Genomic DNA, 22,941 nt, shown 5'->3' with positions numbered 1-22,941 from the left:
TTGTGGCTAGCAGTACCTAGAAGCTATACAGTTCAGCTGTGCTAAAGACTTCTACTTAAGTGCTTGCTTATAACCATGTGAATTTTGGACTAGGCCTGGGAGGGAAAGAATGCAAAAAAAAAAGAAAATAATACATCACTAATTGCTATTGAATTATGCTAAATCATAAAAGAATGCAGCGGGTAGTAGTAAAATCTTCTCTTTACTCAAGGGAAGCATATTGATTCCTTCCACTGTCCTTTCTCCAGAAGGCAGGTTACTCTGCAGCTATCTTTGAGGTTATTTTTCAGATCTGTATGCTTCCAGGATTTTTTGCTTCCAAACCCTGCTGACTGTGATGTGTTTTCATTTCTCTGCATATTGATTCCCACTGAAACTGAATGCTGAGCTGATCTGTTTTTAAATATTTGGGGATGCTTTCACTGCTGTGTTAATTTTTCTGTTGTATTGTTTACTCTTTTTGAAAGACTTTAAATATGGTGACTCCGACACTGCGTGTAGAAGACTGCAGCATAGCACTTTTACCACGAAATCATGAAAAGAATCGCTGTATGGATGTTCTGCCTCCAGACAGATGCCTGCCTTTCCTCATAACGATAGATGGGGAGAGCAGTAACTACATTAATGCTGCACTGATGGATGTAAGTCTCCACTACATCATTAATAATAAAAAGGGAATAAGCAGCCCTCCGAACTGAGCAATGCCAGAAAGTGGAGTCAGCATAAGAAGACTGAAATCCTTCTAGCTTGTTTTCCAGAAACATGGCACAAAATCTTTAAACTCCCAAGTACATTTAGAATCCCACATATGTTATGTCACAGCCAAGGTTCCAAAGCCATGCTCAAAGAGCAAGTCGGGGAGTTTTGATAAATTAAATGTGTCTGGATTTCTCCCTAGTGTTTGAATTTTTAACCAGCTGGCCTAGGAAAAAAAGAGTTACCTATTAAGACACTAAGGCAGTTAAATAGGATAATAAGGTTTGCAGCAATATTTCAGTTCCCTTTGTTTCTAAATTAAACAGTAATTAACAAAAAAAATAATTGTCTGTCAGCAGAAGATAGTACACAAGCCATTACTTCAGTCTTTCCGTTTATTTCTGTTTGAATGAATGGTTCCTCTTCATGTGTGTGTCAATTTTTTTTCTAATGCATCTATGGTAATTCTAATCCTGCTAATAGAATATCAGTAAAAAGACACTTAAACTGCCTTTACAGTCTATAGATATTTATAGCCTATCTTTGACAATTTAGAGATATAGTAATTACGGTTGTCAAACACATAAACAACAAGAAAACAGAGGTTAGCAAAGAATGAACACATTGTAAATGGCCTTTTTGAAATGTGAAGCTAGAGTAATAACAGTTTATAGCAGTTTTTGCATTTCTTTCCTTCCAAGTTCTCAAAGCATTTTCCTAAAATAAGCCCAAGTTCAAAACACTCCTGTGAAAAGGTAAGTGTATTATCTTTATGTAGAGAAACAGAACAAAAGTTTAAGTGACTTTTCTAGGTTCTCACAGTAGGTCAACGACATTTCATATTAGAATGGAGCTTCCTTGATCTGCAATTTACAATCTTGCCGTTACATTGTCTTCTCTCCCGAAGAGTTCAGTACTGTTTTGTTCTGTAAATTAAGTACTGCTCAGAAAGAGCAGCGCCTCAATATTTGCTTTGAAAATGCTTCCCTTCTTCACTGTTGAAACAATGAGCTGCATCCAAAAGTGTGTCTGGGCAAAAGGCTCCAAGGGAGGAGGTGATTTGGGTCACTTTCCACCCAAAGCACCCTTGCCAGGCTCCTGCAATATCCCTGCACTGACGGACAAGAGCAGACATTTACACTCTCTCTAAACGCTCAGTCTCCAGCAGGCAAGATGATGCGTTTCACCCGCTCCACTTGCATCCATCCAGGTGCAGCTGGATCGCTTCATGTAAACCTTTAAAGCTCACTTCAAGCCACAGGGGTAGCAAGCATAATTTTTGTTATTCAGTACCAAAGGAGTTTGAGAACAATTTTCCAAAAAAGCCCTGCTGGGACTTGTAAGTGAGGGAGTAATGGAGAGCCCTTCCAGCATCTCTCATCTGCATGCAGCTTCCAGCAAGAGAGGACCAGCAGCTGACTGAGGTACCAGCAGCATCCATACCTGCTGGTTGCAGTTTGCTGAAACCAAGACAAAGAACTGAAGTCTTGCATGTCTTCATCTGTACCCCAAAACACATTGGATTCGTTTTCTGTGGTCTCTTCAGTGACTGTCTCTGAAAGAAAGATGCAAACAGCTGATCAGATTGTATCTCTGTTGCGGTACAAATACTTCAGTTCAAGGCATGTAGAGGCTTCCCCGCCATCATTAATGAAGGCAATGGCAACCCCTCCCAAGAATCGCCTCAGTATGGCCACACTGGCATTCAACACTCAGGAGGACGTAGTTGAAAATTACACGATTAAACAGTTCCACCAAACAGCTCAGTCAACGACATACTCTGGTACTAAAAAAAACCCAAAAAGAACTGAAATTTATCCCCTGGGTATCCTCGCTGCTGTCAGATAGACCAGAATTCCAACAATATTTCTGAAAAATGACTAGATATTTCTTTTCACGGGCATCATTCAAATTAACAGCTAAGTACAGACAGACAAGATTAATCTGTCCATTAACAGCTCAAAACAAAACTGTTGCTCAAAATTTTGTAGAAGTTGCATTGGAGGCAAAAACCTCTGATGATTTTACTCTATGCCTGTGGCATAAAATAAGTTTCAGAAATATAACAACTGCAGAAGTTATATTCTGCCCAAATACCGTTTACTAACTTTGAAGCATATAAGATCTTGGGAAAGAGCTGAAAACAATGTATTAATTATATAGAAATAATGATTTCAGTCCCAAAGTTTTGGGGCTATGACTGGCATTCTGCTAAATGGATTTTTATCTTTTACCATTCTTCCCACCATCTCTTGTTATTTCTTTGCAGAGCTACAAGCAACCGTCAGCTTTTATAGTTACGCAGCATCCCTTACCAAATACTGTCAAAGATTTCTGGAGACTGGTCCTAGATTATCACTGCACTTCAATAGTTATGCTGAACGATGTTGATCCAGCACAAGTAAGTCCAGAAAAGTGCTCCATGCAACAGAGGAGTGCTAGCGCCTCAGCATTTCAGCACATGTGCGCTTCAGAACAGCTTTAGGATGTAATTAGGTTTATAAAACAACATTAAATACTAACACGCTAAAAAATTGATTTGTAGCTTGCAGATACACATAGGGAAAGAGGAATAAATCAGACCATCGGCAGCTTCTCCACCAAAATGTTAATGCACACACGCATAAGTGTGTGTGCCCATAAGTTATTCTAATAAGAAAACATACTTTGGGAAGAGCTGCTAAAAAACAAAAATGATGGTTGTAGAATTCTGACTCAAGTCTGAAACACACCAATAATAGCCAAAAGTCATAAACAGAAGCCAACAGCTATTCATTAGCCTGCCTGAAACAGGTCAATGACCTTGGTCTGCTTACCAGGGGATAGCTGTTTCCAGTGTGAAAATCTGTGTTACGTTTGCTACAAAATGACATTGTTAGCAAGGAGATAGGAACTAAACAAGATTGGAGACTAAGCATCCTTCGGAAGAGAAAACAGGGCAAGGAAACATATGGGGGAATATAATTACCTTACAAGAGAGTTGTGCATGCTGTACATGTTCTTCAGAAAATTGGAAAACCGTACCTACTGGTTTGGCAATTTAATCACTAGCATTAATCACTAAGTGTCCTAGAGCCTGGCTCGCGCCTGCGCAATTCCAAGTTCTTACACAGATATCATTTCTTTGGTTCTAACAAACTGCACCGGCCATCTGCTGGAATAACGTGGTGGTAATCTGGATTCTTAATATGTAAATATTTGCTAAGTATTGGTTAAGAGCAATTGTTATTTTTTGTAGCAGACTGCATGTCATTTTTATTCTTGATATGATCAAGAATCTTTTTAGTTCGTTGAGTATTGTTCATACCTAGAAAAATGTTTCCTTCTATTTCTTTTTAACATGAAGAATTTGTTTTTAAAACATACTAATCTTCCGTTTTGTCTTTCAAAGGAATGTGTAGGAATTCCACGCGCTGTTTTAAAGACTGAATTTCTGATTCCAAGCCCTTAACTGCCTACAGGGAGAAAAAATAGAAATGAAAGACAAAACTTTTATTCATGAGTCTAAGATTATTTTCTGAGTGAATAAGGAAAGACTCAAGGGAGTCAGACTGTTAGGGACTGCTGAACAGAGTTTTTTTAATTTGTGGGCTGTGTTTTGAATTTACAATAGCGCATGGCTATTTCAAGCCATTTATTAGCCTCACAGGCTTTTAAAAGCTATTGGGATATGCAGTTAACGCACCTGCCTCTGCAGTATGTTAAACCTTTTTCCCTCTAATGTGAGTAACAATCTTTTCATTAGGAATAAATCTCAAAACCCTCAGAGCAAACAGAAGTGGAGAGAGGACAGAGCTTATTAAAACACACATTACATTCAGATTTATTAATAATTACTGTTATCATTATTATTTATGTATATATGGAGTGTTTACAGTTCTGTTTAGATATTACAATTTATGTGGATTGTTATGCTCTATTGGGAAATGAAATTCAACCCTTCACAGTGACTCTGACTTAAAGAGAGTCACTAGTATCACATGCATGCAAAATGCGCAGACCTAAATGCGTTTGGTTTCTTTAGAACTTGAAAATCTTGGCTTCCTAAAACAGCTCCAGCAAACAGCTCTGCTTATTATCATTTAAGCATTTTTCAAAGATCTGTTAGAACAGTATTCCTATGTATTTGAAAGACGTGTACTAAATTGTACACGTTAAATGATCTGAGCACTGGCATTTGCATTAGTTGTATGCATTGTATTTTGCTATCCTGTACACTAGCGTATTTCATAATAGAAATTTGTGTAAGATTTAGACAATATTTGGAAAGTAATTTACTCAGCAAACCGAATCATGTGGGGGGTTTCAAATAAATGAAAATATATCTTCCTACTCAAAATTTCTGGGTTTAACTTGTTAAAGTGAACTCCTGCAAATCAGACCCTGTTCTCTTTTTAATTGATGTAGTAAATGATTATGTTTTCCTAAAATGTAGTCATCTCTAAGCGGCTTTGTTGAGGAATAAGTGTTATAAGAAATGCAAAACAACATCTGGAGTAAATGTGATTTGTCAGCTCAGCTCTGGATCACCAACAGCAATGCAGCAGAATGAAGACCACAGCTGTTTTACAGAATGAAATAAAGTTCCAAATATGACATCAATGCTTCTGCAAGCAAACAAAATTTCATGAGTTCATACTTAATTTTGGTGAATGCTTGCAAAAGCTACGTGCTTGAACTGCTGTAAATATCCGTGGAAAAAAATCATTAGGGTTTTTATGGAAAAATATGGACAAGCAGAGTCTAGCTTCAGAAACCTCCTTGCAAAGTGTTGATTTAATCTTTAAAGTATTAACACAGATGGTAATTGGTTCCTGGATTAAGCCATCGTGATATTATTAGACGCTAAAACTGTGCAAGATAATGGTAATGTTACTTTGTTATCTGTAGATACCTAGAAGTAATGTTTTCTGAGCACTAAAGAAAGCATAATTACTATTTTCAGGTGGCATTCATAAGATGAAATTGAGCAGTTGTTGAAAATGTAAAGCAATGCTGATACTCGCCACTATCATCAGTCATGGCTGAAACAGATGTGAAAGTTCAGTCCTGAGTTTTGAGAACTGATGCACCCTTTGTAGTATAAAGCATACATTCTGATGTAGCTTGAATTAGTACCAACTTTTCAGGACAGTTGGAGATACCAGACCTTTGGTCTTTAGGCTTCACGCTGTCTCCGAGATATGGTAATATTTGGCAGCATCCCCCTGTCTTGTCATACGGGATTGCAGAATTGGCGCTGAGTGTCAGAAATGTGTTACTCCAAGTACCAGAGACTGGCGAGTACAGCAGCAAGCAATAGCACGGTCAGTTAAGTGAAAAGACATTTGTTTAAACTTGTTCCGCACAAGTAGAAGCAGAGTGCTTGAAACTGATGGAGGATGGTGCACTGCGTATTTTATAAAGATACTGCGCGAGAATGTCAGTAATTAATGTAGCACAAAGAAAAATTTAGAAAAGTATATTGAGGCAGCATGAAATTCAAAGTGATTAACTATGCTCTTTTGTGTTTGTCGTCTTCTACAGCTGTGTCCTCAGTACTGGCCAGAAAATGGAGTACACCGACACGGTCCTATTCAGGTGGAGTTTGTATCAGCTGATTTAGAAGAAGACATAATCAGCCGGATATTCCGAATTTATAATGCAGCCAGAGTAAGGATGTTATTTGCAAAACAGTTCTGTCTCAGTAGATGTGTTGACTCTATTCAAGTCACAAAAAATGAAAGTTAAACTCACATAAAAACCATTCTCATTTTTCAGCTTATTTTTTTGAGAGCAACAGTGCAATACTGAGTCACACCATAATCAATGAGAAAAAAGCCTTCTATGTGTAATTAAAGTAAAAAATATTTTAATGCATATCTCAAGTGTGTTAAATGCAAATGAAATAAATGCAGTATTCAGTTTGGTAGACAAGCAATGCCAAAATCAGTGCTGTTTTCAGCAGTTTGAAATTAGCCATCTTTCATTATTTGTATCTTGTGTCATGCGAAGAAAGCTGTGCACCAAAGCTAGGCATGTTTTTCAATACCAGTCCCAGGCTTTTAGTGAAGATCCTGTCCCACTAATCACACTTCATAATATATGTAAGCACTTCAGAAGGACAAGTACGTTCTCATATCCAGCTTTTATGCTCCTATAAAGTTGACAGAAGACTAAACGAGGCATGTCTTTCAAGCTGAGTGGGAAAAAGGTTCCACCACAGACCAGGCATCTCTTCCCATCCAGATGAATAGAGCTTTTGCAAGGGACTGGTATCGATCACCGAAGAACCATAGCTAGGAATAAGTGGCATTCCCTGCTGAAAAAAGTTGGGGACTGCCCTGAGATCTGGTAGCTCTCAGGACAGTGAGAGAAAGGCCCCCAAAACACACACAAAAACATGCTAATATCTGAACAGGAAAGCAGATTGTAAGCTTCAAGATATTTCTTTAGTACTAGGAAGGCCTTGCATTCGCAGTAAATGTGGCAACATAAAAACACAATCTCCAGCAGCGTTAATGTGAGCTTTAGCAGGCACTGGGGCTGGCTGATGTGCTTTGGGAAGAGGGGCCGTCAGCTGAAAGAAACTGGCCAGGAAACCAGTAGATTCCACATTTTGACATAAAGCAGACAAAACCTATTGAAGAATATATCTAATGCTGCATCCACTTTGGTTTATTCCCTTATCTTGTTAGTCTTACGTCCTCTCTATTACCTCTTACTCTAGAGAAAAAATTGTAATGTCAACCTTTCTGTGTGTTGCTCATTTTAAAAGTGGCACTAAAATGCCCTCACTTTGCACAAAAGTGAAAGTGGCAAATCCTAGACTACAAAAACAGTTTTCGTATGTGTGTTTATTATGCCCTTTTCAAAGGACTGTAATTTTCTGCCACTAACACTTGTTCTATGCTCCTTTTTTATTTTAAATCACCATAAAGCAACTGTTCAGAAACATTTCACCAGAGGGGTTCTGACTGCTGCAGTAGCACACAATAAAATAAAATGTAGTTAGATTTTTTATAAGCTGGAAAAATCTGAGGGTTTCGTTTGTTTTTTTTGAATGTTTCCTGCTTCAAAATATCTTGAGAGGTTTTGACCTTTCTCGTAAAAAAAGACAGAAGCACGCAAACATTCTTCAAAATGCTGAAGCGTATGAAAAAAAAGGTATATAATTGAAGTTGTGTTGCAGCTCCCTCTTTGCTACCAAGTTCCTGCTATGATATTAATTAATTATTTGCTTGATCCTGCAGCTGTACCATTGCTCTATTCTAGTCTATTTGTATAGCACTCTGTTTAAAACCTCTTGTTCTAATAACTCTGTTGGAAATTAAAAGTCATAACTGCTCAAGGGCAGTTGAAATTACATTAGTAGTTTGTCAGCAGTGATCTGCCTGAACAACTTTCCTCATTGATGCAAATATCTAAATTACGTACCAAAAATAATGCTGTTACTTTCTCCTGCTTGTTGTCTGAATCTCTACAGCCCCAAGACGGCTATCGGATGGTGCAGCAGTTCCAGTTCCTGGGATGGCCCATGTACAGAGACACTCCCGTTTCTAAACGCTCCTTCTTGAAGCTCATCCGCCAAGTGGAGAAGTGGCAGGAAGAATATAACGGGGGAGAGGGACGCACAGTTGTACATTGTTTGTAAGTACTGGAAACCGAAGACAGAAAGTAAGGGAATACTCTTACAGAGTTTGTGCCACGTTTTAAAAGATTTGTGAAGAGGTGAAGAGGCATCTGTCTAATCTGGAACTGGATAAATAACACTGCTGCTCATTTAAAAGCTTTGAGTACAAGAGGAACTGTATAATTTTTTACGTAGATTCATGAGTTTCCCTCTCTGTCCCTTGGTAGACCCCTGTGAAAAGATGATGGGTGCAAGTTAATTCTGTTTTATATAAAGATGTCCAGTGACTTTTGCAAATGGGAAAGGTGCATATTTATTCAGAGTAAATCAAAATTGTACCTTCAGAACAATGTACCTTTTATTCCTACAGATAAGGACTGTAGAAATAAGTAGTATTTGAGAGGTGATTCCTCTTCCAGACATAAAGCACAGAAGTAAAAGTGGCGTGATAGACCAGTTACGATACCCCTGGAATTGCCTTACCTTTCTCTCATAATGGTATATATTTTTGTCCTCCTGTGACCTTTGTGCTCCACTGGTGCAGACTCTCATCCACTCTGCCACCATCCTCCTTTTGATATGGCTTAATACTTGTACGTGCTGTTTGCCCTCAGCAGTAGCTGATCTTTTGAAACCAAGTCTTCAGTGCTTGAAGTTGTATCCCTCTTCCTCTAAACATCGGCTTAAAGATGCTACCATGATGGAGAAGAGACATGCTAATAGGAAAAGTACATGCTAATGCACTTTCAGAAGATGGGACCCAAGCGTAGACAATATCTTCCTGAAGTTTGGTTTGCGGTTACTGAATGTTAGAACGATGGAGGAAAATCTAAGAGTGTATTAATAATTCCCACTATCACTGACCTTGAACAAGTCATTGCTCTTCAGTTTCCCCATCTGTAGAATGGGGATAATAATACTTTCATCAAAGGATCATTGTGCCGTGTGATTAATTAATGTTTTGAGATCTTTAGCTGAAAAGACCCTTTTGAAGTGCAAATTACTGTTATCTCTGAGGTGGCTGATGATATTAAATAGTTGTACAACATCACACATGCGTCACTTCCAGGCAGTAAAGAAAGAAAAAGCTCTAATATAATCCTTTTAAATGACTTTATTTTAATTAAAATTCTCAAAGAGTCCCACAATATCAGGCAATGTTTTGGCAGCAGAGAGCATTCTTTTCATACTGCCTGGATGTGACAGATGTGCGACGTTGTAGCTTCCTTTGAAAATCAACCATTTGCGAAGCTGGTTTGAAAGGCCCGCTACCTAACTAGTCTGCACTCTGGTAATTATTAACGTTTATTATTTTCGGTGAAGCGCAGCCTAAAGATTCTGATTAGAATAGCTGTGGAAATAATAGGGTTTCCAGAAAGAAAAAGATTCTCTTAAAGATTAAAAATAACCGGGGATAAAGTATTATTAAATACTGTATTTGATCATGCATATGAACATTTGTGCCTGGCTTCTTTGTTAGCAAGTCACTTCGGGTTCTCATCCTCTGAAACTGTGGGTGGAGGGGGAATACATACACTTTTAAAAGTAGGCATTGCCAGGCAGCCGGCCCCTCTGCCTGCTGCCAGGGGAGTATCGCAGCACCACCTACTGCCATGCTAAAGGTGGAGCCACCAGAAGGGCTCCTACAAATGAGACTTTGGGCACTTTCGCTGTTCCTCCGAAACGCCTTGGGGTCCAGGAGGAAGGCACCAGGATCTGGAATAAAAGAACTCAAAGATCCACTTTCTCTGTCACATTTCCAGGCCTGATGCTCACTGCGACCTCGTGCGTTTACAGAGCAAAGGGGTGTCGAACTGAATCGAAAAGTACCTTGTCCTTATTTTAGCATCCTCTTTCTGCTGTGTCAGCTGTTCACTGAAGGGTGGTGCAAAACTCAGCCATTCAATTCCTTCCAGGCTTTCAGCCTGCTGAATTCTGAATCATAGCTTTGAGATCTTTCAGCCCATTAATTCCAATTAAAAATCGTGTTCTGCCTAGAGTTCAGCAGCCTTTGGGGGCAGGAATGTTCTGTGGTTTCTCCCTAATGGAACTCATGCCTTCTGTAGCCATCTCTGGTGCTGTATGAACTTGTAACACAGAGTCAATTGTAACTGAGCCATTTTATCACTTTTATTGTAGGAATGGAGGTGGCCGCAGTGGGACATTTTGTGCAATCAGTATTGTTTGTGAAATGCTTCGACATCAGAGGGCTGTTGACGTATTCCATGCTGTGAAGACACTGAGGAATAATAAGCCTAACATGGTGGACCTTCTGGTACGAGCTTTTTAACTGCACCACTAAATAGAACATGTTCCTTTTTCTCAGAAGACTCAGTAAGATTTCCAGGATTTGCAGTGGGAGTTGTTCACAAAGCAAGCAAGTCATTTTCAAAGGGGATAATGAAGTCACTTCACTTGTAAGAGTATTTTTACACTGCTTTCTTCCCAAGGAGACTTTGTCTCTGTTCATTTGAATTTTTTAAGAGTTTTAAACTTTCAGCCGAACATCCTTATTAATTTTCTTTTCTAGCAGGCTGAGCCAAGTGGAGAGCAGCCCTTGCATGGTAGAAATAATACTTATGTAAAATGAAATGCCAGATTTTCAAATTATATATTTTATAAATAGCTTAATCGCCTAATATTTATCAAAGCCATGAATTTCAGTTTGACATCCAGAATATTGCATTTAATTATGGTTGCTCTATCTCATAGAAAGATTAAAGAAGTTCAGAAACAAGGGGCCATGTACAATTATTTTCCTAGAGAGTGTTTTATGAGCTTTTTTTTTAAATGGAGAATTGCTGAAGTGCCAGCTGCTATGCCAGAAGAGCTGCAGAACAGCTTAAACCAGCAGGTTCTTGCACTCCAGTGTGTAGTTCTGTACTTGGAGACGGGTGTAGTGTGATACCCTATTCTGAAGCCTGGGCTATAAAAGACACTGTTTTACAACATCCTGCTGTAGAGGTGGCTGCTTAAGAGGCAGCTGTATTCGATTTAGCATCATAGGCAGGAGGAAGCAGCACCTGGGCAGCTTCAGGAATGCTAAGCCAATCTGAGCTAATTTTGCAAGCTCTGGTTGAACACGTTTGGGTCATATTTCAACACCTTTTCTACAGAGTGTCCAGGGTGTGGCAGGAGGCATCTCGCAGCGCTGGTCCAGCCTCTTGTAATTTTAGGAGAGATTCCCCTCTCTCAGATGAGCTACCAAGATCTGGGTGTGCAACACGTGGGAGGATGGGCAGAAAGCAGAAAGCAACTCTTCTGTTGGGAAGAGTGAGCCTTTCAGGCTCATGTGGAGATGGGTAGGGTTATCCACTTCCCTACCACATGTATCACTGCACCTCATCTGTCCCATAGAAGAACGGCTCCCACCACATCCTCCATCGCAGTGCTCACATCTAGCCTACCTGTGAAGTCCCAGATCCTCCCCAAGGCCCTGCTCTGGCTGGGCTCATGGAAAAAAGCCAGATGTTGCCAGCTGTGCAAAGCAAGGAGGGAGTTTACAAGCAGCACCACAGGGCCATGAGCCAGCAATGTAGAACTGTGAATCTTGTATCAGTGAGAAAATACCAAGCTTTCGCAGTGGTGGGAGGGAGCAGCTTAGCTGGCTCCTCTTCCTCTAGTTTATATTCTCAGGAGGAGAATCATCATGCTGAGCGCCATACATTTTTATTTCCTAGATATTAAGAAAAATGTCCTACTTCTTCATTCAGATAGTATACTTTGGATAGAGACTTGGCAGGCCTGCTGTTCTCTGTTCTCCCAGACCTTAAGTCCACAGAACTCACTGATCTCTTATTCATTTATTTTATAGAAATAAAAAGAAAATTGCCAGTGTGAAGTTGTACAGTTGAAGAAAATGCTCTCTATAAATTCCTGTTTGTGACAGTTCTCCAGGTATAGATTTGTCAGGCAGCTGTCTCCATTTTTCAGCAGAGAATTTTTTTAATCAAAAGCTAATGTATTATTTTAGAATTATTTTAGAATATTAAAATAGCTTTTAGTAAATTAAGGATGGTATTGAGAATGTCTGGACAGCATTGAGAGGCCTTGTAAGGCCTTTTCATTAGGAGATTTCAAAGCACTTGTGAAGGAGATCAGTATTGTTTTCCTTATTTTACAGACAGAGGAACAAAGGCAGGGGACCATCAGGATTTTTCCCATTATCACGTAATTCACTGACAAAGCAGAGTTAGAACCACATCTTTTCAGTCTTGGTCTTCTACTTTGTAGGAACAAATATTTGAATTAGCAAGGTTTCAATTTCCATGTAGATTGTTTCCTGGTAAAAGGGAATCGGGACACTTGAGTTCTTTTCCTGATCCTGTTACTGACTTTATCCTTTATGACCTTCTTATATTAATGTGCCTTTGCCTCAGTTTCCATAGCTGAAAACCGAGAACAATAATATTCATCTACCTTTGTAAAATTCTGTGGTAAAAGATTAAATGCTCAGAACTATAACAGGATTTCACAAAAATAGTTTCAAGACTGCTTTATCAATACCTGTTATGCACTTTCTGACTAGATGAAGGGCAATCTTTACGGTCCGTACTCAAGAGATTCATCTCTTGATTTCATTGAAACCTTTGGTTTTCCTGCAAGTGTAAAAATCTGAATGCCACATCCATACACTATGGAAATCTATGAAATTCTTCAGCCATCATACAAAGGTAACACATGGTATTACAAAATGTCTATTACAGAATGCCCAAAGCATTTTGTGATAAATGTTATTGGACCTCCCAATAGGTGTCCTAGAAAAAAAAATATAAGTATACCTCTCTGAAGCTAGCTAACATAAAGAGACTTCTAATATCCACCATCAAGTGAATAATAAAAACGTACAAAGGACACACGAGTGAACACAGTGAGAAATAATATATGTCTGCTCTTTAAGTATTCGGTTTACTAAAAATGACAGTTATTCTGGTGGATCAGTAAATCAGCATAAAATGAGCATGGAAAAATGGAAATGGATGAGTGGCTGATACTTTGTTTTGATCTGTTATGTACTTATAGAATAATTTTCATTTATTTAGAAACATATGTAATAAAAGCAGAAAAGGAATAATTTACATAATACCCCTTTCTTTCCTTTCTTCTTTTTTATTCTTTTCTCATTCTGAAGAAGACACAAGCAGTTTATGGAACCCTGCAGGATCTTAAAACCTCACATACAACTCATTCATAACTTAGGTGATATGTGCACCTAAGATTTGTTTTCTGTTGAAGTGACAGCTCTCAACAAAAGAACTTAGAAATTGTCCATGCTTGTTAATGGCTTTTTGATTGTTGTAATTGTACTTGGTCTCTTACATGTTAAGGTGGACTGTCTTCTCAGCTAAAATGTGACCCAAAATCACAAGTACAGGCCAAAAGAGTTAATCCTTTAAAATGTTTGCTTCAATGAAAAGGAGAATATATCTGAAGTGTAATGGTAAGCTTCCTCCTTGTGATGGTGGGAAGGTGAAGGCTGAGTGCTGTCAGCTAGTTAAGCCTGTCGTTGCTCCTCTATGATAGTACATGCTTAGTTATCTTTTATTAATTGATTAAAGTTCCTAAGAGAAAGAGGCATTTCAGTGGCAAAAATAGTCATAAAACTGGCAGGTATTTCCAAACTGAATTTTTAGATGCCAGAGCCCTTGGATCCAGGGAACCCGCACCTGCTATGTCTTTCAGCTTTTTTATGTCATTCAAACGTTTGTAGTATTGCTAAATATTGCGAGTAGCAAGAATGAAAATGGAAGAGGAGTATGTGTGCGCACACAAAACTGCGAAGGCATCAGCGACTGCATCATTTAAAGTTGCAGAGTGGGCGAGGGTCAGTCAAAAGCATTGGCCTCTCCGCACCGCTGAAGATGCGAAGGGGGCGAAGTCACGACCCTTCGTCTCGGAAGGATGCAGACGGGGTTTGCATGCCCCGGGAAGGGGATTTCCCTGGGATCGGCCCTGTTTCCAAGCAGATGCAAATCAAACCAGCAGGTCTGTGTTTGAAGCACAGGGCTGGCACCTGAAAACTTAGCCTGGGTAACAGAAGAGCTGTTAAGAGCCTAACTTATGTATCACTATCAGTTGCTAAAAATTAATTGGAATGAATCCAATTAATTTAGCTCAGGCCCGATCTCACAGGCCTATTGCACTGGGAGAGGACAGTATTTCGGCGTGGGTTTGGGCTGCACGTAGAGGAGGAACAGTAAGCAGCTCTTGCCCTGAAATGTAGCAAGTGTATGAATGACATTAAAATAAATGTTACGATCTGGGAAGTACTAGACACTGGGTCTATTTTAAGATAAACATTTCCAGGGAGGAATTTCAATAACTCCAATTCTGATGAAGTGCTACATGTGCATTTTGACAGATGACAGAAGGGTTGCAAGTCAATTTGCTTGCGTGTAGTCAATTTTTCTCATACAAGTGTATTAGAGCAGCTAAATATGCATCTAATATGAGCAGTACCGTAAGTTACTGTGTGTAGTGTCTATTGTCTGGTTAATATAAAGATTTTCTTATCTGAATATAAATTGGATTTGCAAACTGCTTCCCATTGACAACAGCTGATAGTAAATAATTTTAACAGAAGAGAAATATTGATCCACTTAATTAAGTTCCTTCAATAACTGTGGTTTTCTTTTGATTTTTCAGGATCAGTACAAGTTCTGCTATGAAGTGGCTTTGGAATACTTGAATTCTGGCTGATTGCATAAACAGCACAGACAAAGTTGCTCCTTTCACCACCACAAACAAAGCAAGTCGCTTCATGATATCTGTGTAAATGAGATGAAGACTTCTCAGTGTTATGCTTATACTGCTTTGTATAATTGGCTCTTTTTAAGAGCCCGAAAAGATGTTTATAAAACTGCTTGCACTGCCCGTTTTCCACTATAATGCCGCTGCTTGACACCCATATGAACGTACACCAAACCACATGGCAGTTGTTGAACACTGTATTCATACATAGCCATTGATGTGGTGAAGCAGCATAGTCCTCTGGTAAATAAGAGAGCACAATTATATTCTTATGAAGGAATTTGTACTTTTCTGTTATATTTCGTTGCCTGTGATTCTCAGTTATTGTCACAGCCTAGTGTACATTTCTGTTCTGTGGAGAATGCTGTCTGGCATTTTGATAATATATGATTTTAGTTATATTTGTATTCTAACACGTGCATAATAAATGAATCATATGTAGCCTACCTGAACTAATGGAAAGACGTACCAAATCATGTTAACTTTGTTGAGTTGTAATTTCTATCCACTTTGTACCATTTCAGAGAGAGAATCTTGATAGAAATACAGTTAGAAAATGCAAAATACAGGATGCTCAGATTAATATATCCAAAGCTTTTTCATTTGTTTATATTGTAAATATTTTTTGATTTCATCAAATTATTTATTCATTAAAATGAATTTTTTTGTGAAGCACAGTGAGTGACAATCATTTTTATTAAGCCCTGGAAATGCTTTCTGTACGATAGTGTAAACATTTGTTTACCTTGTATGGATTCTCAGCTCAATAAATAATTACATACATGATAAAATCTCGTTTAATTTAGTATCTCTTGGCATCTGAGGGCCTTCAGCTAAGCCTCTTTTCAGATTAATTCTTGTAAATACTGAGCTACCTCCAGAGCGTGTTTATCGTGTGATCCAGTGTTGATCCAGCCCATAGCAGGATGTGCCATGCCAATATATAAAAAGAGGTGAATTGTATGTTTAAAGATGCACATGTGCAAATGCAGAGCCTGAAAATTGCCCTGCTGTATGAAGAAGAGATGGTGTTGGGCTTGCAGTACTCAGTCTTGAGCCCTGAGCATGCCCTGCCATTCGCTTTGTGTCTGCTGCTACGAAAGGGGTGATGGTGCATTTGTTCTTGGGAGGAACGACTGCTGCGAGGGGCAAGTAATTCCTCGTGTTAAAGACACCAATACTAGAATGACTGGGGGGGGTAAAAGGTGAGTAAAACTGCTCTGTTACTAGGGCTGTTACCAGTACTGCCAGTGGACAGGTTTACACCATCAAAGCTCTTGCCAGTCCCAAGAACGGCTACACCGCACTTCCATGGCGTTTGGGTGGTTCCCCTTTCTCCCCAGCACTCACCCGTGTCTGAACAGGCTGGGACTTGCCTCGTGCCCGTGGATGCAGGAGGGGCAGCAACGAAGCAGGGAGACGGGAATGAGACAGCGATGGCTTGCTGCACCGTCCGCCGAACTGCAGATCTTTCTCTCACCCAGAAGTGTCGAGGAGACATTGCAGACAGAGCAACTGCTCAATACTGAAGCCTTCCAAAGCTATGTGGGAAACCCGATGCAAGGAAGCGGCAGACTGCGCGGCATTTCAGCTCCTAAAAAGATCCTTTTAATATGCTAGCCATGTGGAATGAGGGCAGTGTCTATATAAATGTATCAGCCAAAATGTTTTGAGAAGCTCTAAATCTAAGAGATCTAGCTTGGACAGAATGACTCACAGCTTGGCAACTGCCAGTTCAAAACCACTGCAAAATGCAGATCTGAAGACACGAGCATAGGCTTCCTCTGCAGCTAGAAAGCATCTCTTTTAAAATTGCTTTAGAATGTGGCTGGCAGGTACCTGCCATTGCTATAAATTACACAGAGGTACCAAAGAACTTAGGAAAAACAACCCCAGCCCTGAGAAGAATGATGGTCCTTGGATAAACCCTGTAGCACTTCAGCCTGTTGCAGAATATGCTCTGATTCCTTTGGAAACCCTAACGTTAGGAAACAAAATCCAAACCTCTAACATCATATTCCTCACAACCAGCTTGACAGACCAGGTGTGCCAGCCAAGCATGCTTCTTCGTAATAATTGTGGGACACTAAAAAGTTGGGTTCCACGATCTATTTATTGAAATATGCATGTATGTGTCCAGTATTTCCTGATGCTTTCAAGAAGTGCAAGTAAGACGGGTAAGTGTGCGGAAGGAACCCTAGGACAGAAGGTGACGGAGGCAGTGTGATCCCAAATGTGAATGAGATTTACTGAAATGCAGCAAGAACCATGGCAATCTCTCCCAAGGACAGAGACTGCCAGTGTCTGCCAGACATTATTTCAGCGGCTGTACTCTTGCAGCCATGCTCTGTGCAGGTAGGTCTTGGGGGATGAGGGGGGGGAGGAGACGAGGAGGAGAGAGTTCTGCCGTGTTTCTTTCTGTTTTACTGATATTACTTTTTTTTTTTGTTCTTCTGACATAGGCATAGTCAAACCCGTGTTACAGAGTCTGTGTGATGTTGTCCCAAAAGGCATTCTGTGAACTACAATGCCTTAAAACTGGAGCCAGCTAAAGAAAGCACAGCAAGCAGCTTTGTGTCCTCACTCTCGTGCTACAGCTATCAATCAATACAAATGACAGAGAAATCCAGGGTTAGGTAAAGCAATATTTTGGCAAGAAGAAAAAACAGATGAGGACTTCAGGAGTTAAGAATAGAGGAAACGTAAGGAATCAGAAAGGAGCAGAAAGAAGCAGAAAGTGGGGGGCAGATATTCAAGAAGCAGCACGGAGCTTACGAAGAAGTGACCCGGAGGATGGCATTTTAGAGGAGACAACAGAAAGAAAACAGCAGTGACAGCCATTTTAAGTGTTCATAAACCAACCTCCCTTTTCAGAAGAAAGATGCACAATTACAAGCCTGGTACAGCTGCAGAACTTATGGAGACATCAGTCCTAGTTTGGGAGGAACAGAGGAAGGGATGTTTTCTTCAGTCCCCAGTATATGAGAGGTACATAAATGAATAAGAGATACTTTAAATGGTTAGCCGTATGTATCACCCAACTCATCATCTCTCCAGGACTTGAGGTAGATGATTTTTGCTAAGCTATTCTGAAAGAGCAGCAATGGGGATGGTGAGAGAGGTGAGTGATCGCATGCAGGTAATCTGTATCTTTTTAACAGCAATGCTCCCGACAGCTTCCTGGGCTGCTTTATCAGCAAAATCAGTCTGTCACTGGCAGGGTAGCTTCACAGAGTACTGACCCAAAGCTTAAGGACTACATATAGTAAGATTAAAAAAAATAAAGCGTAGAAAAAACTTCCTACCCAGCTGTACACAGCGTGGCTCAATAGGGTCTCTGCCACGAAGACTTGATCTGAAAGCGCTATGCAGCATCAAGACCACCTTCATTTTGGATTTCTCCTTCAGCTGGTTAGGGCTCATCTTTAATATCTCTGAAATGTTTGCTTCTTGTTTCACTCTATGTGGGTGTTCCCCCAGGTCTAACTGCTTACTGTATATGCCCCTTCTCAATCAACACTGGCCCTTTAATAACATGTAGCAAAGACCCAGATTTTTCTTCTTTGAGGTGTGGCAATGAAGATAAATTGACACTTCCAGCAGCAGCTATTGCAGGCAGCTTCCTTCGAGGAGGCCTGGAGAGGCTGTAATGGTAGTAGCAAACCTAAAGCCCCCTTGGCATTACTCACTCCAAAACTGCTGAGTCTGTGCTTGTTTTGTGTCTCCCCCCCCAAATCAAGGATGACTAAAGGAAAGTAAGTGATTTGAAAATTTACTTGAGGTTTTACAGCCTCATTAGTTTTCTGATTCAAAGGTAATTTGGTTGCCCTGCCTCCCAGAGTAGCTTCTCCAAGCAATCGTGCATTTGCCTTCAGAAACAGCAAGGTATGTAGGCAGATGACGGTAACAGAACGATTCATCATATCATTTTACATTTATTGTTGGTTTTACATTTATCAGCTTGGAGCCTTGGACTGCATAATCTCGTGCAGCCCATATCTGATGCCAGACACTCGGCTTTATTAAAAGAAAAATCAAATTAGGACTAGAAGAAAAATGTACAGCTTAGTTCTGTTGTTTGAGCTTGTTAAGGAAGCCAATGACCAATGTCATTTTTGGGGCAGAGTACCTGTAAAACCCAACAGACCGTGTGAAAAGTAACGCTGTTTCTATCGGAGCTCATTTGTTTGTTTTTTATGGCCTAGACCTTGTCTATATGGTGAAATCATAAGCTGATGGGTGCATTTGCATTGCCTCAGCCATTCACATGCTCTGCCTGTGGGAGCTTTCCGTACGCCGCTGGCACGAGGCGGCTTGCTCTGCGCACCCTGCTCGGCTGCCACCGCTCACCTTCAGCATCCTAGCCCACTTTAATGAAGGAACCTTTCCAAAGCCTTGCCAACCCTTCGCAAACTGCAGTGAACAGCAACAGCAAAATGCCTTCCTCACCCCTGCTGGGTGTTTCCAAGCAGACTTTTCTGGGGAAAGCTGAAAAGGCAGCTCCTGCGCTGCTTATTTCCCCAGACTCGCTTGATCTCCTGCTCTAAGCCTGAAAGCCAACCCCTGCTGCCCCCACCTCCTCCAGTCCGTCCCTCCAGCTCCTCACCCGCTCATGGGCAAGGCTGCCGCATCTCCCTGGCCCAGCCTGGCCAGGCAGAGCAGGAGAGCTGCAGTGCTACACTGCCTTCAGGTCTGTGCCTTGCATCAGAGCCTCCAAGGGCCCTCCTGGAAGGTGCATTGCCCTCTGGTGCCACGGTCCTGCCTCTCGCCCCAGGATCGTGTTTAACCTGCCCCACGCGCCTCCATCCCGCTTCCCTCCCAGCCCTGGCACCGCAGCACGTGATGCTCTTCTGGGTAATACGACTTGAGATAGGTGGAAAGGACATGTGAGGCTGGAAGAGGCTGGGGACTATAAATACCCTGCCACGATTTTGTTTAATATTGTTGATAGTACTCGATGCACAAAAGCACAGAAAAGGTGGGCTTTGACAATGAGGAGTGAGAGCGATGCTTGCTGTAGCTTGTCTAAGGGAATGTGTCAGGGGAGATTAATATCTCATGTTCACTGACAGTCCTGCCAAGCAATGGTATTTTTGCTCCTGAAACTCTTCTATTGATGTGTTTTCAGTAGCAGCTAGAAGACTTTTAATTGTATTCTACAGTTGTGATATTTCTAGTAACTGATTTTTTTGTGAAGATGTGCTCAGGGGCCACAATTAAAGCATGTCTCATTCATGCCAGATATACATTAATACTGCTGCCAGGCCTGAGTAAATGCAATCAAAACACCTAGTCCCACAAACATTTACATTAATATCCTCTTGTCTAGTCCCACTTCCACAAAAAAATCAATCTGATACTCACACACATTTTGCATCTGAGCTCATCAGTCCTTGTACATGTCATGTCATGATGCTGTACTGGCTGAGATGAAGTTAATTTTCTTTGTAGCAGCCCGTATGGTGCTGTGTTTTGGATTTGTGACCAAAACAGTGTTGATGATAGCACACCAACCTTTTAGCTGTTGCTGATCAGTGTTTGCACAGCATCAAGGCCTTCTCTGTTTCTCATTCTGCCCCCGCAGCAGGAAGGCTGGGGGTGGGAAAGAAGTTGGGAGGGGACACAGCCGGGACAGCTGATCCCAACTGATCGAAGAAGGGATATTGGGATATTCCATACCATATAACATCATGCCCAGCAACAAAATGGGGATGGAGGGGGAGAGAGCCATTTCTAGGAGCCTGGCTGGGCGTTGGTCTGCTTGTGGGAGGTGGTGAGTGCATGCCTTTGCATCAATTGTTTTGAATGGGTTTTTTTCCCTCTCTTCTTCCTCTTTCCTTCGCTTAGTAAACTTTCTTTATCTCAACCCATGAATTTCCACGCTTTTGCTCTTCCTATTCTCTCTCCCTATCCCACCGGCGGTAGGGGGAGTGTGCAGGTAGCTGTCTTGGGCTTAGCTGCTGGCTGGGGTCAACCCGCCACAGATGGCATAGAAGTGTTTGTAGGACTAAGATCTTACAGCTATCGGTCAACAATGTGCTTAAACAAAAAGTTTTAAATATGAGCTTACTTGTCATAAAATGAATGGGATTGCTTAGGTGCTTAAAATCAAGCACGTGATTTAAGTGTGTCATTAAAATGAACCCAAATAGACAGGGCCAGATAGACCCACTCACTTAAAATGAGAAAAACATAGGAGTGAATTGTGCGTGGCAGAAAATTTGGGACAGATACTTGGTCTTCTCTATCTGTGTGGTATTCAGCCCATTTTAAGTGTTGTCTATAACCAGTAGTTACTACAACAAAACAACTCTGTCAGTGTTTTTGCTATGCTGTTGTCTCATTCATGCTAGATATACATTATGAACGTCACAGGTGCAGCAGAGCCCTGCCTGAGAGCTTCCCGACCTGCACAGCTCTAGATGCTGTACAAGGAGGTGGCATTTAACCCTGATTAGTTGCTCCCACAGAAACTATTAACTTCAGATAACTCGGAAGGCAGAGCACCGTGCTGGATCACCTACTTAATACTCATATTACACATCGAGTTAGTAATTACAGCTTCTGAAGAGACATTGGGATGTATCCAGTCTCAAGTTACTCTCTGTATTTGTAACCTTTAGAAGCCGAGCTGAATGCATTTCAGAGAACTAGCCTGCTGTTGTGTCCCCTTGAAATTCTGATTTATACGGTACATAACAATCAGCCTATAATATAAAGCCTTTTGAGGATGAAAAGTCTTGGGAGTGAAATATAGTTACTGCCTTGCCACATGAGAAGTGGGATGAAATTTGATGTTGGTCCTTGAAGACTTAATTATCTGCTCGTCTCCGTGTTCTCCAGTCTGCGCAGTTTGGTGGGAATGCCTGTGAAACTCTCACACAGCCGGGCGTAAGGAGAGTGACCTTTGTTGGCCATGTACAGGAGTTTAATCAATATTACACACCACATAAAACAAAATGTAGCTTTGCTGTTACAGGGAATCTGCACAGACTCAGACACATTGGTGGATTGCAGCCTTGTGTTTTGGAACGATTACAGTCTCCATCTGAAAACAACCAGCTTTTGAGCAAATCCACAGAGGTAGCACCGCTAAAAAACCATCTGCCAATGGCTTGCAACTCTTTTGCTTCATGATATTCAGTTTGTGTATACATTGGCTTTCTTTTGGTAGGACAGGAGCAAAATACAGGCCATCCCCCAAACTAGATACTCTTCACATCCTGGTACTTCTAGCTTGCCTGTACCGATCTCTGTCGAGATCTAGCAAGAAGATAGCACATGCACAAATCTGTATCATCTCTTTCAATGACAATAAATGAATGAACTGCTATCAGTCTGCCTTCTGCCTTCTTTAGGCTGCCTAGCGTGGAGCTACGCCTCAGTCTGACAGCCAAAAGGGTCTGTAAGTGCGTGCTGTTGTGATTGATTTAAATAAAAGCTTTTGATATATTAAACTGTACTGTCTTTCTATCAGATGACAAAGCCTGCTGGTGAAATCGAGCTTCCCTCTCCTTCTGTTGGCACTCTGCCCTTCCTTCCTCCCTCCCCGCTGCCAACGTCCCCTCTTGCCAAATCACTCTGACCCACATTCTGAATCTCTGACTACATTTCAAGGATCATTCTGTGGTCATCCTGCGTCTGTTTTGACAGGCGGCTTTGCCAAACGCGTGTCCTCCAGCGAAGGCTCTCATTCAAGCTGACAGCGTTGCTCTCCCATCTGCCATCCCACCACATCTGTCAGCAGCACAGCCTGGGGCAGAGCATCGTCTGCTGAAGGTGGGCAGAGTTTTGTTGGCTTGGGTGGTGTTTACCTTCCGTGTTTTTAAATAGAGCATTCTCTCCCCTCCCAAAACCTCTGCCGAGAACGCTCTCTTTCAACA

The 22,941-nt window shown here is 41.0% G+C and overlaps 1 protein-coding gene across 9 annotated transcripts in view; it reads left to right on the top strand.

Annotated features, from left to right (window-relative positions):
* The window catches only part of PTPRM (protein tyrosine phosphatase receptor type M), a 489,673-nt gene extending 473,846 nt beyond the window's left edge, over nucleotides 1–15,827 (top strand). For all 9 annotated transcript variants that reach the window (XM_075494401.1, XM_075494400.1, XM_075494399.1 and 6 more), the window contains 6 exons: nucleotides 468–641; nucleotides 2,966–3,097; nucleotides 6,223–6,348; nucleotides 8,162–8,325; nucleotides 10,448–10,583; nucleotides 14,954–15,827. In XM_075494401.1, the coding sequence (XP_075350516.1) occupies nucleotides 468–641; nucleotides 2,966–3,097; nucleotides 6,223–6,348; nucleotides 8,162–8,325; nucleotides 10,448–10,583; nucleotides 14,954–15,007 (786 nt within the window). In that variant the 3' untranslated portion in view covers nucleotides 15,008–15,827. The remainder of the gene's footprint in view (nucleotides 1–467; nucleotides 642–2,965; nucleotides 3,098–6,222; nucleotides 6,349–8,161; nucleotides 8,326–10,447; nucleotides 10,584–14,953) is intronic.
* Nucleotides 15,828–22,941: the final 7,114 nt, after the last annotated feature.

This window comes from Mycteria americana, chromosome 2 (assembly GCF_035582795.1).
Source record: "Mycteria americana isolate JAX WOST 10 ecotype Jacksonville Zoo and Gardens chromosome 2, USCA_MyAme_1.0, whole genome shotgun sequence".
In the NCBI taxonomy this organism is placed as follows: Eukaryota; Metazoa; Chordata; class Aves; order Ciconiiformes; family Ciconiidae; genus Mycteria; species Mycteria americana.
Note: the sequence above shows the minus strand (reverse complement) of the source record. Positions and strands in the feature narration are given on the sequence as shown.